At 36.4% G+C, this 17,789-nt stretch overlaps 1 protein-coding gene across 1 annotated transcript in view; it reads left to right on the forward strand.

The window, feature by feature from the left end:
- The window catches only part of LOC110703013 (DExH-box ATP-dependent RNA helicase DExH3-like), a 28,420-nt gene extending 11,665 nt beyond the window's left edge, over positions 1 to 16,755 (forward strand). Inside the window, exons 7-20 of the mRNA XM_021880770.1 lie at positions 123 to 311; positions 433 to 592; positions 669 to 799; positions 2,956 to 3,123; positions 3,214 to 3,486; positions 9,240 to 9,434; positions 12,337 to 12,540; positions 12,735 to 12,804; positions 12,960 to 13,108; positions 14,369 to 14,677; positions 14,863 to 14,922; positions 15,006 to 15,158; positions 15,260 to 15,370; positions 15,496 to 16,755. Coding sequence (XP_021736462.1) covers positions 123 to 311; positions 433 to 592; positions 669 to 799; positions 2,956 to 3,123; positions 3,214 to 3,486; positions 9,240 to 9,434; positions 12,337 to 12,540; positions 12,735 to 12,804; positions 12,960 to 13,108; positions 14,369 to 14,677; positions 14,863 to 14,922; positions 15,006 to 15,158; positions 15,260 to 15,370; positions 15,496 to 15,954 — 2,631 coding nt within the window. The 3' untranslated portion in view covers positions 15,955 to 16,755. The remainder of the gene's footprint in view (positions 1 to 122; positions 312 to 432; positions 593 to 668; positions 800 to 2,955; positions 3,124 to 3,213; positions 3,487 to 9,239; positions 9,435 to 12,336; positions 12,541 to 12,734; positions 12,805 to 12,959; positions 13,109 to 14,368; positions 14,678 to 14,862; positions 14,923 to 15,005; positions 15,159 to 15,259; positions 15,371 to 15,495) is intronic.
- Positions 16,756 to 17,789: the final 1,034 nt, after the last annotated feature.

Consider the following 17,789-nt stretch of genomic DNA (forward strand, 5'->3'; position numbering starts at 1 on the left):
TTTTGCTGATTTAAATGGATTCCTGTTTGTGCTCAATTGCTCATACTCGTATATGTATTAACATTATCTTAATTTGGTCCTGATATGCCTTCGAAATTTTGTCTCCAAATAAAAAATTTCAGGTAGTAGTTGTCTCTGGTGAAACTGGTTGTGGTAAAACAACTCAACTTCCTCAATACATTTTAGAGTCTGAAATTGAAGCTGCTCGTGGAGCTAGTTGTAGCCTCATCTGTACACAACCGAGAAGAATATCAGCTATGGCTGTTTCAGAGAGGGTTGCTGCTGAACGAGGGGAACAACTTGGAGAATCAGTGAGTTTCTATTATTTTTAATTCTCATTCCACTTGGTACTCTGACCTTAATATCTGTATAGCTCTATAAGAATGTGGCCAATTTCTGTAGCAAGTGATTTTATTCTCATTCCAATGACAGGTTGGCTACAAAATTAGATTGGAGGGCATTAAAGGAAGGGATACAGGTCTCCTCTTCTGTACTACTGGTATACTGTTGAGGAGACTGCTTGTTGACAGAAATTTAAGGGGTGTGACCCATGTCATTGTTGATGAAATTCATGAACGTGGCATGAATGAAGGTAATGCTAGCAGTTTTCCCTTTTTAATTCATCTGTAGCAGAACAAGGAAAGTCTTACTGTTGCAAACTTTGCCAGATTTTCTCCTGATTGTCTTGAAAGATCTTCTACCACGCCGGCCAGATTTGAGGCTGATTTTGATGAGCGCAACCCTGAATGCTGAGCTATTTTCCTCTTACTTTGGTGGAGCTCCTATGCTACATATTCCTGTAAGTTTATGGATTTAAAGAAGCGCTTTATGTATTGACTTTCTTTTTTACTAGGGATTGTTTGAAATATTTTGGTATAATTACCTATTCCAAAATTCTTAAATCAAGCTTTTTGGCACACAATTATATAAGAGAGCACAAAGGGCAAATGGACTATTTAATCAAATTACCTCAAACATCATCGGTAAGAGGGTTGGGTTGGGTTGTTAAGGTGATAAAATATTTCCATTAATAATGTCCATTAACCCTTTCTATTATCTTTCTTAAGATGTATGCCAAGAAGCTTGGCTACAAGTATTTTGAATAAAGTATTTTTATCCTTTTTTAGTTTAGTAATTTATGTTGCTTTTCTCCTTTATTATTCTTCTGTCAGCAACTATTTATAATGTATATTGCTATTTTTTTCTGGCTTATCTTGATGTACCTAAATGGTATGAGCAAGAAAATTATCTCATTAAGTTGGCCTAATCAATATTAACGTTATATCCACCCACCTGCCATCTTTTGGTTAGGCTCTATCTTTTTTTCACTGTAATTTACTGTTCTTTTCTCATCTGCTCTATATATATGGATTGGTTCATGCTCTTCATGATAGTTTACCTTTACCTTAAGTACTCAAATAAAAAGAATGCACCCCTGAAGTCCTTTTTTCTCGCAAAAATTACAAGTGTGAAAATGTACTATCTTCTGTGTCAAAAAAATGATTGTTTTAGCTTGGTGATAGAAGAGGGTAGCTGTTCTCTAACTGAAGAAAATTACAGTCTAATGCATGCAGTGGTATTCTCCTACCTAACAAAACTCTTGAAAAAGACAACAAATAAAATATAATTAATTAGGGCCCTGTCTTAAATCTATGCAAAAATGTTCGGTTGAACATGCTACATGCTAGATGTGATATGATTCGCTGAAAAGTTAATGACTAAGGGGCTATTTTTCAAAAGGGAAGGGATAAGGGAAAAAGAAAGGGGAATAAGGAGAATAGAATGAAAAAGTCCCAAACCTTTGATGTTTCAGTGAATATAAGAAAGGAGAAGGAAATGAAAGTTACCCTCATTAATTCACCATCCCTTCATTATAGAGCTAACAACAACAGCTACAACATGATAAAATAATTCAACGACCACCATCCCATAGTCTACGGGATCACCCCAGCAACTTCAATGGATCAGGCCACCTCATCCCTCTATCTTTGGCGGCAGACTGGCCCCTTTGATGATTTCTCTTTCTCTCTCTCTTTTTCTCGGATCTAATTTCAAGGTTGGACAGGGGATGGTTTTCGGCCGGCTAAGTAGGGTTTTCGTAGGTTCCATGAGGGTTTTCGTGGGTGGTGGCTAGATTTTTGAGGGTAGAGGTTGGTCATTGGGTTTCCAGTTGTTTTTTTGATGGGTGGGTAGGGTTTTTGTAGGTATGGGCTAGTGTTTAGGTGGGTGGTTTTCGAGTGGTGGGTAGTTTTTCAAGGTGGTTGGTTGGGTGGTGTTTGTTGAGGTTTGATTGGTTGTGGGTGGTACCTGTGTGGGTTTTGTGGTGGTTTGGTGGGTTTTCATCAGTGGCTGTGTAGGTTTTGTGGTGTTTAAGTAAGTGGTGGTGGCAGGTGGTTGCTGTGGAGGGGTCGGAGACAGTAGACGTTGGGATGTTGGTTGAGGGTTGATGTGAGGGGTTTAGTGGTCAAGGAGGTGGTCAACTGTGGGTCAAGGTGAGCATGGGTAGAGGAGTGAAACGGTTAGTGAATCCTTAAGATGGATTGGGGAATGGCTGTGGAGGACTTTGGGGGAAGGGGAAAGGGAATGGCAAAATAGACCAAACAAACAACTTAGGGAATGATCCTTATTGATTATTAATTCTCTTACCCTTTCCGGAATACCCCTAAACAAAAGCCCCCTAAATCCAGTGACAAAGTTGCTATGGAGTGATAGGTGTATTGGTCTTTAATCTAGTTGTAGTAATGGCTTGAAACCATATGCTTATTACAGATTTAGAAGTGATTGACAGAACTTTAAAATTAACTTATGATTGCTTATGTCTAGCAAAAGTTAAATATTTGTATCAGCCTTGTGAGTTTTGCTGATGAAGGAGGAAGCATCACCATGTCAATATGAAAGGATGAGATGGTGGAGAAGATTTAAGCTCATGAACTCTCATTAATAAATAATTTTCAGGGTTTCACATTTCCTGTACGAGCACACTATCTGGAGAATATCTTGGAAACTACAGGATATAGGTTGACCCCCTATAATCAGATTGATGATTATGGTCAAGAAAAGGTATGGAAAATGCAGAAACAAACCATGAGGAAGAGAAAGACACAAATTGCATCAGCAGTAGAGGTATGGAAGATTCTTGTGCCATTTCTAGACAGCATTCTTTTACCAATTAATTTTGTGCTGAAGTTATATTTTATACTGAACATGGGGCAGGATACACTAGAAGCTGCTGATTATAATGGGTATAGTCATCGTACTCAAGATTCATTGTCCTGCTGGAACCCAGATTCGATTGGTTTTAATCTCATTGAGCACGTACTATCCCATATATGTAAGAATGAAAGACCTGGTGCGGTCTTAGTTTTTATGACTGGTTGGGAGGACATTAATTCTTTGAAGGACCAGCTCCAAGCTCATCCTTTGCTTGGAGATCCGAACAGGGTTTTGTTGCTTGCTTGCCATGGTTCCATGGCTAGTGCTGAACAGGTAATAATGTTGATTTCTCTCTCTCTCTGAGAATTTTTATTTAACATGTATTGTTTTTTTCTGATAATTTGTATGTACTTCATTGCTTTCATGATGAATGCTTTCAGAAGTTTGAGTACGTCCAATAAATGGCTCTCATTCTAGTTTAGGCAAACCTTGGTTACATAGTTTGAAAAATATCACAAGGAAAATAATTCCTATTAAAAAAATTGGAAACAATTCAATCTTCCTTGACGAATGTGTAGTGGCCTCCCTTTTTATCTGATTTTTATTTTTATATTATTAAAGTACTTTTGTTAATTAGCATTTCTAATGACCAATTTACAATAATTTAGACATGCTTGACAGTTGCTTGTAGTATTAAATATATTAATTAGTAATATTTTTATTTTTATCTATTGAAATATAAAATGCGACATTTAACCATTATTATTGTTGTTTCCTATTAACACAAACATTATACTAACCCCGTTTCTTATTTTGTGCAACAAAATTAGTCGCACTTTCCCAAGTCAAATTTTCTTAATGGGTGTTAAAGAAAACAATGGGTATGTGATTAAGGGAAGGAGAGAGAAAATGAGATAATTACTAAATGAAGGACAACCACCAGCCTACCATGATTACCCACTTTCTCACTGACACCAACCACCAGCCGCCACCATTCACCACGCTACCACCTGCACTCACCCTCCTTCTTCCCGAAACCACCAGTACGACCCTCCCTTTCTCCCTGAAACCACCAAACCCACCCACCCTCTCTCACCGAACCCACCACACCCACTCTCTCTCCTTGAAACCACCACGACCCACCCACTTCTTACCAAACCCAGGCCACCACACCCACCCAGCTTTCTCCACGAAACCACCACAATCCAACCACCTCTCTCATCGAACCACCACGACCCACCCTTAAAATATGAACAAAAAAGATTATAAGGGCAATTCGTTACCTTCACACCATCAATTATGGCTTTATTTGGTCAAATTTGACCATGAAAACTCTAGATCTGGAGTTTTCATGGTCAAATTTGACCATAAAAACCTCAACTTTATGCTTTGACTGTGGTGATAAATCGAAAAAAGAAGGAAAAGAGTAGAAAGCCGGCGGTTAGAGCTGAACATTGGTGGTGGCGGCGGCGGTCGGAGCTGAATGTTGGTGGTGGTGGCGGCGGTCAGAGCTGAACGGTGGTGGTGGTGGTGGTCAGAGAAGAGGATGAGAAAGAGATGAAATTGTCAAGGAAATGATGAATGACGTTGGGTGAATGTATTTATTTAGGGGTATATTAGATGGAATCATTAATTAAATTATGGTAGTTTAAAACTTAATATTGTTGTTTTGATGGGTTAATCGAGTTATAGAAATTTGAAGTAGGGGTAATGAAGTAATTTACTCTAAAAAATTTACTATAAAAGGAGAGAAATTTTTGTTGGACATAACTTGAAACTAGACTTGGCAAACGGGTCGTTCGGGTCGGGTTCTGGTTGGGTCAATTCGGGTTGAGTCAATTTCGGGTCAACAAATTTTCGGGTCGGGTTCAGGTAAGATCGAGTCAATTCGGGTATCGGGTCAAATTCGGGCAACACTTCGGGTTAAATTCGGTTCGGGTTAAGTTCGGGTCGTTTATGTTTGGGTCGAGTAAATTCGGGTTGGATCAGTTCGGGTTGGGTCAATTTTTAGGACCAATTTTCGGGTCGGGTCATTTTCGGGTCGAGTCAATTTGGGTCGGGTCACCAAAATAAATTCACTTAAAAAATTAGTTGGAAAATTAAGTAAAATCGTTAAAAAAAAAATCATGAGTACCTATTACTTAGGAAAGAAAGAAGCCCTAAAATAAGTAATTCACCATTTTACCCTATTCACTTCAGCCTTCAGGAATCGGGTCACTTCGGGTCGGGTCACTTTAGGTCGGGTCACTTCAGGTTGGGTCACTTCGGGTCGGGTTGATTCAGGTCAATGTCAATCAATTCGGGTTAAAATCGAGTCTGGTTATTTCGGGTTTCGGGCACTTCGGGTCGGGTCAATTTCGGGTTTCAGGTCAATTTCGGGTCAAGTCATCCGGGTCGAGTCATTTGGGCATTGGGTCACGTTCTAGTCATTTTGGGCATCGGGTCACGTTCTAGTCATTTTGGGCATCGGGTCACGTTCTAGTCAATTCAATTTCGGGTTGGGTTGGGTAAGTTCGGGTTTGGGTCATTTTCGGGTCACGGGTCGGGTTTGGATTGCCAACTCTACTTGAAACACCCCAAAATGGCAAAAGTTGCACTAAATAAGAAATGGAGGTAGTCATATTAAATTGGAAAAATACACTTTAATAATCCAACTTTTCTCAATTTACTTTAAATAATCCCAACTTTCAATTATTCTTTAATAATTCCAACTTTCGCCTGCATTTTCTTCTAACAATCCCAAAGCGGTCAACAAATGTCAATGACCTAATATTATAGGTCACTTGGCACGTGTCAAGTCGTAAGTGGTCCAAAAAATAAAGAAAAAATTTAAAGAAAAAATCAATTAGAAAAAAAGAAAAAACATATCAAAACCAGCCACCACCAGCCCACAACCACTAGTGGTGGCGAGTACCCTCCACAGCCAACCAAACCACCCTATCCTAGCCCCAGCCCTCAAAACCTCCCCTGAAACCGCCCTACCTCCGCAGAATTGGCCCCCTCTCCCTCCCCCCACCCCGTAAACCAGCCATAGCCACAACCCCATCCTCGAAACCGCCACCCATAAAACCCACAACCACCTATAACAGTCCCTGAAACTGTCCCCATCCCCTTCCCCAACCCCCGAAACCAGCTTTAACACCACCCCCACCCCTCAAAATCACCTCCCCCACCCCTGATACCATAAAAAACGTAGCCCCTTCCATTCTCTCTCTAATTGCCATAAAACGCAAACAAAGGGAGTGACAGGTGGGTTTCTGGTGCGGGGAGGATTTCCGGTAGGTCGGAAAAGTGGGGTTGGGGGATCAAAGAAGGTGGTTTTGGGGGTGGGGCTTGCCGGTTAGGGAAGGTCGGCCACGAGCGTTGGGTGGCTGGTGGTCTTTGGTTTTTTTCTTTTTGTGTTTTTCCTTTTTTTTTTTGTTTTTTTAATTTTTTTTGAACCAATTAGAATACGACACGTGTCAAATAATTTGTTTTAAAAAAAATTTAATCCTTTCTTCAGGTAACCGGTAATCCGGATTGAAGAAAGAAAACGCAGGTGAAAGTTGAGATTATTACAGAATAATAAAGTTGGGATTATTTTGAGTAAATTAAGGAAAGTTGGGATTATTAAAGTGTATTTTTCCTATTAAATTTGACACTATTGCATCACCGCAAACATTTGGATTATGTAAATGAGTTGAGATGACCATCAATCAACTTGAGTTTGATGATCTGATCCTCGATTAAAGTTTTTTTACCCCTTGATGTGTAGTAACAGAAGAGAGTTTGTACTATGTAAAATAAAGTTAAATATGAGTATATTACAATTTCATTACCTTTGAAATATACGGGTATCTAATACATGCCATTTGCTAATCAAGTTTAATACATTTCATAGCTTCAAAAAATATTAAGTGGAACAAATAATAGAAAATACCTATGGTCAAAAATCTAATAATGTACGAAATAATTTGTATTTGATTAGTAATAATCATCAATTTTGTAAATATTACTTTGTGTATGGATATATTGATATTGTTTTCAAAGTGATATTATATAATTTTTTTGAATTGATATTATAGTAACTGTGTTGATTTCTAGCTAAACCAATAGATAAACATCCTTTAAAAAAAAATTAACCATGTTTCAGTTACTTTGTACTGTTTGTACTTTGGGCTTTGGCTTTTTGGCGTTTTTTTTTTTTTTTTTGGTTTTAAATTTTTTAGGGAGGCTAATGATGTGATATTCAAGTGTCACATAAACCTTACATAGTGTTTTATGCTGATATTATGTACTCCATATTAAGGTTGTGTTGATGTGGGATCTTGTTAGATTATTGTGTATTTTACCACATGATTAATAACACTAAATTGAACCAGCTGGGGCCTGGGGGAGTATTTTAGTAAAAATAATGATCAAAGTTGAATATATAGTGCAAATGTCACAGCTGAAATTGGGGTCAGAGTTGTCATCATTGCGGTCCTAGTATATGAAGAATCCTTGTTTCTACACAGAATTCTTACCTACAGAACAACCAATCTTAAACATAAAAAAAAAAAAAAAAAAGAAAAATAAAAAGAGGTTTGTTTATTTGAAATCCTGCCAGCTTGATGGAGTGCTCTACCTCTACGGCTGACTATAAATCTCACGGAGAGATTTGGAAGTCCACCATATAGGAATAACAACCTAGAACTTTCAATGCAATAGGGAATTTCATCTTTTTCCTCCAAAGATGTATATGACAATGATGACTATGCCCATTGTTATTAGTATTAGGAGCCAACACAAAATGGCCCTTTAGAAATGATGGAAGACAAGGTTGTGATTACTTGCAGCGTTTGTTGAAGCTATGATGTAGATCCTAACCCCTTGAATTCAAGTTTTTTCTAAAAAACTTGAAACAAAGATTCAATCTTGATAAGTTTCTTGAAGATTGAACGAATCGAACTGATATTTTTGCTCACAAATCCACTCCTAAAGTTATGATTCGAATCCTTAATCTAATTAAAGCACTCCTGGAAGCTAATTATTTTGAGATTAAACTCTTAACTACTCCTAGACACTAAGTGTTTAATGATCTTAACCTTAAAAGCATTCCTGTAATTAATGAATAAGCAATATGAACAGGCAATAAAGCTTTAAACTCAAACATTTATTAATCTGAAGTATCTGTGTCTTCATAAGCCACGAAATACAAAATCATAAACCTAAGACTAATTCTAGGACAAGTCTCTAGGTTTTACCCCTTGCTCGTAGCTCCTAACTAAGTAGAATAGGAATACTAATTCTACTTAGATTAGGAAACTAGCTAACTGACCTTCTTGCCAGTTTTGTGTGGTTTTTGGTCTTAGCCTTTGTTGACTGACCAAATGAACTCCAATTTTTCAAACGACTTGCATTGATTAGCTGACGTCCTGGCATTTCCAAAAACATATTATAAGCCATATTTTTTCCTTGATCTTCAAGGTCGTTTCTGCCCTTGTATCAAGCGCTTCGAGAACTAAAACAATATCTTAAAAAAAAAAAATCATGGCCGACTAACAAACTCCTAAGGCCTTAATGACATAATCCAAATTAAATTAACTAAATATAAATCACCCCAAACTAAGAAAAACAGAGAGCAAGTGCTCCCAAAAACTTGGGGTCAAAACACAAACTATCACTTGAAAGCAATTTAAAGATAGTATCCTAGATTTGGACCTAGGATAACATCTAACCATAATCCAAAAGATTTTAAATACAATACAGCTCCATGCTAGCAGCATTGAAGCTTAAAGAGCATGCTTTTTTTTATTAAATGAAATTCTTAAATGGCACTGGACACAAGAAAAGACAAGCCAAGTTTCCAAAATTAAAACTTCACTAACACATATGAACAAGTTGTCCTAAAGATGTGTGAGTTCTCTACATCAAGTCAATCAGCCTAACCTAAGGCTCTTCGTATGTAACCATGTATTTATTCCATCTTGGAAGTTCATTATAAAATGATTGAATTCATTTAAATGGTTTTGGATCTAACTTTTATCATCCGTCTTATATTTGTTTTGAGCCTTATTTGTACATTGTGGTCACACTAATGTGTTATTCAATTATTTTGGATGCAGAGGTTGATATTTGATAGGCCACCAGAAGGAGTGAGGAAAATAGTACTTGCGACAAACATGGCAGAGACTAGTATCACCATAAATGATGTGGTCTTCGTTGTCGACTGTGGTAAGGCAAAAGAGACATCATATGATGCACTAAATAACACTCCCTGCTTGCTACCAACCTGGATCTCAAAAGCTGCTGCTCGGCAGGTAAAAACTAAAGTCTGATGTTAATATGGTCAACCATACTAATTGTTTAGTTCTTTCTACTCTTTCTAAAGGTTTTTCATTACTGTTATCGTTATCGCTGCCTACTTCTTGATCTATAAATGAGACTGCATTAATATTGCTTTATTTGATGAGAAAACTTGGTGGTAAACTGTTTTTACATCATTAAAGTGAATTTACAGTGGACTATAGAGGGCATGGGAATGGGACATATGTTTTATGTAGTGAGTGTCGGAGACAAATGAAAGATTGAACATTATGGTGATGGGGGAGGTGGCTATATCTTTGTTTTCAGTTTCCCACAAATACTTTAGATGCTGTAAGATTATACATGATACATCTGATCCTGATTTGCAGAATATTTATGTTATTTATCTTTCTATACATGATACATCTAATTTTGACGGCATTAAGATTTAAATCTTTGTAGGGATACTTTATTCACGGAGTTGGGTTATGTATCATGCTGGAAAATTATGTACTTTTGGGCGATTGTTTATTTTTGACAATTTTGAAAATTTGGTGGGTCCCTCTGCTTGAAGTGATTATTAATTGATCTTCCTCTGTTCTCTTTTAAATGCAACAATTCTCATTTCACAGTTGCCAATGCGTTATTTCAATCATTAATATCTTTTATTACTAATATGGAAACTTTTTTAAAATTTGATATTAATAAACTATGAAGCGAGACGAATCTAACAAGATCCCACATGACTATATTTTTTCTTAACCATAAATCAACAAAGCTAGTCAAAGTAGAGTATATGAATAATGTAAAGTCAAAATGTTGTATTTAAAAGAGAACGGAGGAAGTATATTGCAACAATTGGGTTGGGCACAAAGATTGAGAAAGAGAAAAAGTAAGGGTGGTCCAATGTTACCCATGTGATTGTGTGGAAGGAGGAGTGAGAAAAGAAAAAAGACTAGAGAAATGTAATTACTTCACGGGTGAAATGTTTCCAAATAGAGAATTTTTGTAATTATTGTGAAACATTTTAAAAAGGCCATTGTTGTAAGTAATGTGAAACATCCTTAAAAGGCAATTGTTGTAATATACTTTCTTTGTTTTTTTAGTTGGCACCATTTGGTTTGGCACACAAATTAAGGAAATGTAGTAAATGTAAGCAAAAGATAGTAATACCCTCCCATTAACCAACAAACCCATTCTCCTTCTCCTTCACACTTTGACATGGCAACTCAGCACTAAACTCATTATGACTACTAAAAGTTTACAGGAAAAATTGTTAGATCTTAAATAATTATTTAATTTTTTTTTTCTTTTTAAAAAATTGAAGGATTCAACTCATAAAGTCATGCTCACTTCCAAGTCGACATAGATTAAATAGAAGAAGAGAAAAAAATTCATCATCCACTAACCACTGTTGTGCATCATGGAAGTCGAATTTAGTTATGGTAGTTTTAGGTTTGGAATCTTCGGCCAAATCCAACCACCATGGTCTCACTTATGTTAAAATTCGCTGGGTGGTTGTGGTATGCAATTAGCGAAGAATGGAGGAGAGTGTAGGTGGCAGTGGCGATGAAAAGGAGAAAGAAAGAGGTGGAGGCTGCGGTGGTGGTGGCGATGAATAGGAGAGAAGGTGGGGGTGGCCGTGGAAGAGAATGAAAATGGGATATGTGGACAAGGTGGTGGTGGTGGTGGCGGTAATGGAAGATGGGTGGTCATCTTTTGAAATTTTAGAATGGGGGAGATGATGATGAAGGTTCTGTTATGGGTTTATGGGTGAAGGCAGGAGAGAGAAGAGAGGAGTGAGAAGAAGACTTTCATGGGTATAATTGACAATTTAACACTTAATACCTACAATAGAAATGTCAACTGAAAAAAACTTCCTAAAAGGAATCTGTGTCGACTAATAAAAAGCAAGGAAGTATAAAGATCGGAGGAAGTATTAAGTTCTATAAAGGGTGAAATTTTGTATCCTTGTTGGAATAATAGCTCCATGGGCTTTTGTATGGTTAATATAGTGTTTTTTCTAACTTTACTTTTTTTTTTTTCTAGATTGAATGTCACTTATATTCCCTTGGAATATGATAATTAAAATAATAGAACATAAGAAGTGCTTGATTACTGTGTTGATTGTATGTTATGGCTGATGATGTTGATGATTAGCCCTTGTGATGTGCATAACGATGATTTGTCGTCTTTCTTGTAAAATCAATTTCTTTAATGGGTGTAAGTTTGGATATCTTCAGTGGGTTAAAGCTCGAGAGTTTGTTGAAGAATTTTCAGCTGTTTTGGATTTTTTGAAGGATTTATTTTTGAAGGAGAGGAGTATGAGGCAAAAGATGAAAAGTGTAGGGGTCTAGCTATGACAGGAGAAACAACTTCCAAATTCAATTGTTTGCAGATTTTTTGTAGTAGCAACTGAAGATTTTGATATTACTGCATATATAGTCAAATTGTTTTCATGGCTTCCAAGTTTATAGTACACATGCTGATCTTATAAGCTAGGTAGGCATTAGAACACCTGTAGCACGTTAATGTGTGTAAAAATGAAACTTGTTTAGAGAGTATCAACTAAGGGGCATGCAATAGGTTTATATCATTTGTCATCAAAATACATGATTTCCCATATTACTCAAATCTGAAACGAATAGTGAATATGACTTAATCTGAAACCAGACTGATGCATGCATCTGTCACTTATTACTAAACTCAAAATTTTATGGCTTGCTGATTAATCACCTCTTCCCCCCCCCCCCCCCCCCCAAAAAAAAAAAAAACAGTTTTCTTGTTAAAATTTTCTTTTATGCTTATTGTGTGCTATATTATACTTTTTGTTCTGATTACAATTTCTTAAACTAATGTCTAGTTCTCACATTTTTTAATTTCTATTCAAATACTAATTCTTTTCACTAACTGTAGAGAAGAGGTAGAGCTGGTCGTGTTCAATCCGGGGAGTGTTACCATCTTTACCCCAAATGTGTCTACGATGCTTTCAGTGATTATCAATTGCCAGAACTTTTGAGGACACCCCTACAGTCCCTCTGTCTTCAGATAAAAAGCTTAGATCTTGGTGGTATTTCTGAGTTTCTGTCGAAGGCTTTGCAACCACCTGAGCCATTATCGGTATTATTCTTGGTTTCCCACATTAACTGATCATCTTGGTGATTTGTATCTTGTTTCTGAACAGTGCACGCATGTTTTGCATATAAAAACTCTTCTTTTGGCAATGTCATTAATAGTTTCTATATGGTATTGGAGGTCTTCGTTTGATGCAATTGAAGTAAATTACATGATAGTTGTTTCGGTTTTTATTATAGGTTCAAAATGCTGTTGATTTTTTGAAAATCATTGGAGCTTTGGACGAAAACGAAAATCTTACTGTGCTTGGTAAGTAGTTAAGAAAATCTTTGTTGCATACTATTGGTTCTTATTCCTCTTTGCTCTTTTCATCATCAGAAACAACCAGCCAGCCTAAGATTTTATCATGAGTTGTGGTTAGAGATCTTGCACCACAAAACTGTATAACTATTGTTACCATGCAGGTCAGAACTTGTCTGTGCTTCCTGTGGAGCCCAAGCTTGGGAAGATGCTAATATTGGGGGCTATGTTCAAATGCTTGGACCCCGTAATGACTGTTGTTGCTGGTTTAAGTGTTAGAGACCCCTTCATGATGCCATTTGACAAGAAGGATGTAAGTTATCAATGAATGGGGCGTTTTTTTTTTTAAAGTTTCTTATTCTGTTTGTATTTCAAAATTTCACCATACTTGAGTAAAAAATGTTATGCAGCAACTTGTGCTGAAATGAATGGGTTATTTTCATACATTATAGAGGCATCTTAGATGTTAGTGTTGTAGTCATGCCATCATATATGTCACATGGAAACTGTTACTTATGGCGATGCTGTACTATCATTGTGTTTAGTATTTCTTAGCTAATGAGAGATTGAGGCCCTCTAGGAGCCTTGTTATAAAGGTCCCTACTGTCTGGAGTCTGGACCTTTAAAGTATGGACTGGCAGTAAGGAAATGAATGGTGGTGTACTAATTTGCAATGGTTTGCGTGTATACATTGACATGTAATTCTTTTTTCATTCAAAATATCCTTTAGAAATTGTCTAAACCCAAACAGCCTTAACATATACTACTTCCTTTTCATAAAGATGTTAACACTTACTATAACCAAACAACATAGGTAGCCATTAAAATATCGTCAGATGTGGTCAGGCCCCCAAAATGAAAATATTGCAAGTGGATAAGTGTGGTGAGTCCAAAGTCCAATGATGGTATATTTGTAAAATAGCATTTGCCAAAAATGAAATAAAGTGGAAGTATTAATAAGTTAATGAAATCAACTATAATCAATAAAAATGAACCATAAGGATGGTGCAAATCGGTTAAAAATGGCATAAACACTTGTTAAATTGACACAGATCTATTAAACGTGACACTAGTAAAACTTGCATAATTTTTTTTGAAAAATGACACCAGTAAAACGTTTACTGACCCCTTGGAAAACGATACCTATTTTAAATATATATGAAAAATGATACCTGTTAAACTGATATCCCTGAAAAGTGACGCTCAAATTCCTAGACCTGACTTCAGAAACTTATCAAAGGCAATTGTAAAATATCTGCAAAATATTAGAAAATTGACATTCAAATCTCAAAAAAAGACATTTAAGGGGTGGTTTGAAATAGGATGTTCACCTGGCGCCTCCGAGAATTAAGGAGGTGTTTAACTGTTGGGCTAGGTAGTATTTGTGAAGCTTATTGTTTACTAATTTTTTCATTTTTATACCTTTTATTTTTCAACTTGATCTTCATACCCTGAACATTATTTGACAGTAGAAATAGAAGGGTAATGTGACATTGAGTTGCTTTTGCCCAAATAGCTTATTGCTAAACCATGCATTGGATTGAAATTCATAGTTATTGCTTGTTTTACACAGCTCGCTGAGTCAGCTAAGGCTCAGTTCTCCGGTCGTGGATTCAGTGACCATATTGCCCTTATTCGAGCTTATGAAGGATGGAAAGATGCTGAAAAACAACAATCTGGTTATGAATACTGTTGGAGAAATTTTTTGTCTGCCCAGACATTGAAAGCTATTGATTCCCTACGGAAGCAGTTCTTTTCATTACTTAAAGATACAGGTCTTGTTGAGCTTGATAATGAAAGTCAAAATAAGTGGAGCCATGACGAGCATCTTGTTCGAGCAATCATCTGTGCTGGTCTTTTCCCTGGTGTTTGTTCCGTTGTTGTAAGTAGCTTGTTCAGAACTAACAGTATATTTTTCCGCAACTAGTAATTGCCTTTTCACAAAAACTTTTTGTGCTCTGTGACTTGTGGAACTTATGTTGAATAGTTTTTTAAAAATAAGGAAAGATGTTTTGTGGTGTATAGTTTTACCAATAGTAGGAGCTGAACTTTGTTATACCCATGCAGAATAAAGAGAGATCAATAATGCTGAAAACAATGGAAGATGGACAGGTTCTTTTGTATTCGGTAAGAACTTTCAAGTGCAAATGCTTGAGTGCTGAAGTTGGACGTGCAGGCCCTGTTAACATTTTATTTATTTCCTCCCACAGAATTCAGTGAATGCGCAAGAGCCAAAAATATCATATCCATGGCTAGTCTTCAATGAGAAGATAAAGGTCAATTCTGTTTTCCTGAGGGATTCAACAGCAGTTTCAGATTCCGTGTTGTTACTGTTTGGAGGAGACATTTCTAGGGGTGCACTGGTAATTTTTTGTTTTATTTTTAATTTTTGGGTTTCTTTCTTTTATCTTGTTTTCGAGGTGCAGAGATTTAGGGTTCTGTCTATTTTTGCGCTTTTCTATAGGATGGACACCTAAAAATGCTGGGAGGATACTTAGAGTTCTTTATGAAACCTGGCTTAGCAGACATCTACCTGTGCTTGAAAAGAGAACTTGAGGAGCTAATTTATTACAAGGTGAACAATGCTTACTTGATTTTACTAATTTAGATTATGGTATCATTCTGGCTTGATTTTTCACACTAGAGTGCTCTTTTTTTTTTTTGTCATAGTTTTGCTAATCATTTTGTTGTGTAATTCAGCTCTTGGAGCCCAAGTTGGACATATGTAGATATGTGGATCTTTTATCTGCAATAAGATTATTGATATCAGAAGATCAATGTGAGGGTAGATTTGTCTTTGGTCGTCAATTGCCAGCACCATCAAAAAAGGGAGGTAAAGCGACAAGTGTTCGTGGTGATAAAAAAAGCGGGGATGATAATTCCAAAAATCAATTGCAAACTTTGCTTGCAAGGGCAGGACATGAAGCACCTGCTTATAAGACGAGACAACTGAAAAACAACCAATTTCGCGCTACTGTAGATTTCAATGGCTTGGAGTTTGTTGGCCAACCTTGTAACAATAAGAAGCAAGCAGAAAAAGATGCTGCTGCAGAGGCCGTAAAGTGGTTGATGGGTGATACCCCTTCATTCGGGGGAGATATTGACCATTTGTCAATGTTCATGAAAAAAAGCAATAAAAAATATGGCAAAGGAACATAGATGTGTAACTTGAATATGTCCGATGTCCCTGCGAAATACTGCATCATATGGAGCTAAGTTATTAGAAGCCAATTTTTTGTTACTGGTATGGCCTTCTCACCCTTGTTTTTCTTCTGGGTTAAAAGATGGCAAATTTTGAAACATGTTTGATGGTCAAGTTTTGCGATGAGGATGACCCATTACAGGACACCTCATTTATAGGACGTAATGTTCGGTGTCTTTTGGCTGGAAATTTACGAGCTTAAATTCATCCCTTCCTGCCAAAGTCTTGCAATTTGACCTATAAAGATGGGACTCAGGTAGTGTACTGATGTATTTGTAAATAAGATTAAATGATCAACGTCCAAAGTATCATAATACACTCATTGTTAGGAAGATACACTGCTATTGTAAACATGAATATGTTCGTCTACATTAGCATTTTTGTCCTTCGTTCAGCAGCCACTGTAATGGATGAGTTTATTAAGGCAGGGACGTCGGTGAATTGGATATAGGTTGCTCTCAGTGATAGCCTTGGACATGATTATACGACGGCTTATTCAATTGGATGGAATGGATTGATATGGGGCAAGGCGAAGAGAGTTTTCTTAGATTAGGGCTCTACAACATTCACTTCTACTTTTGGAAGCTATAGGAATTAGATATGTTTACATGGGAGCACAATTCTCTTTCTGATGAGATACGTAATGTAGAACACTTTATTATGATTAATCTTTAAGATAAAAACTGACCTTGTAGTCACATATTGTTTTATATTTTTTGAAGTACTTATTTGTATTTTATATAGGTTAATATTGTCTCTGGTGTCGTGTGGTAGTTTCAAATTTTGCCAATTGACGGTCGAACTTTACGAATTGATCATGCCCCTCTCGAAAGAAAAAGGAAAAAAAAGTAGCCCTTATACTTGCTCAAAATTTTTTAATTGTGGCATTAGTATAATTATTTTTGTTGAAAAATATTAAATATTATTAATATATTTGATTATATTGAAGTAAAATTAAAAAAAAATTTAATGTGTTGAAAGTATATATAAAGATAAATCCAATAATGCGTGCCTATGTTTTTACTAATATCGGCAAAAGAACTTAGGAAATTTTCTTTGGTAAAACTAATTTTTTTTTTCTTTGGTAAATTACAAATTTTTTTTAATTATCTTTAGTAATCTTGTATTATACGAAAGAAAGTACTTCAACAATTGCCGACAATTAGCTTAGTAATTATAATAAAAATGGAGAGCGAGCGAACTGTAGAGTGAAAAAACCGACCAAATTTGAAGGTCAAATAAGATATTCAAACGCACTCCTGATAATTCTCTATAGAATTCTCCTCAAGGAATTCCTAATCAACCTGGTTATGGGATTGACACAGAGATGGTGCAGAGAATTGAAGAGGATCCCCCTGTGGATCCTCCCCCTAATCCGAAAATGTCATATAGTCATATGGCGAGAGGAACAAATGGTGTTGGCCTGCTGGGTTCCAATCATGTGAATTTGGATATAGAATGGGAGTCGGATGATGATATTCCATTGGAATGTGAATCAGATGATGAATCTTGTCCAAACTTTCTGTTAACTAAGGAAGAGAAGAGGCGTGAGGTTGCCATGGTAGAAAGCTTTAATCATCAAGCTATTTGATAGAAAACTCAGCTATGAGGTTTTTATTAAGCGTCTGAGATTGAAATGGTCACTGAAAGGAGATATCACATTAACAGATGTGGGTTTTGCATATTATGTGGTTCGTTTCACAATTATGGAAGATTATCACTATGTCCTCACTCATGGTCCTTGGATTATTATCGATAGTTATTTAACTATTAAAATGGGTGCTAAATTTTG

This window comes from Chenopodium quinoa, unplaced genomic scaffold (assembly GCF_001683475.1).
Source record: "Chenopodium quinoa cultivar QQ74 unplaced genomic scaffold, ASM168347v1, whole genome shotgun sequence".
NCBI lineage: Eukaryota > Viridiplantae > Streptophyta > Magnoliopsida > Caryophyllales > Amaranthaceae > Chenopodium > Chenopodium quinoa.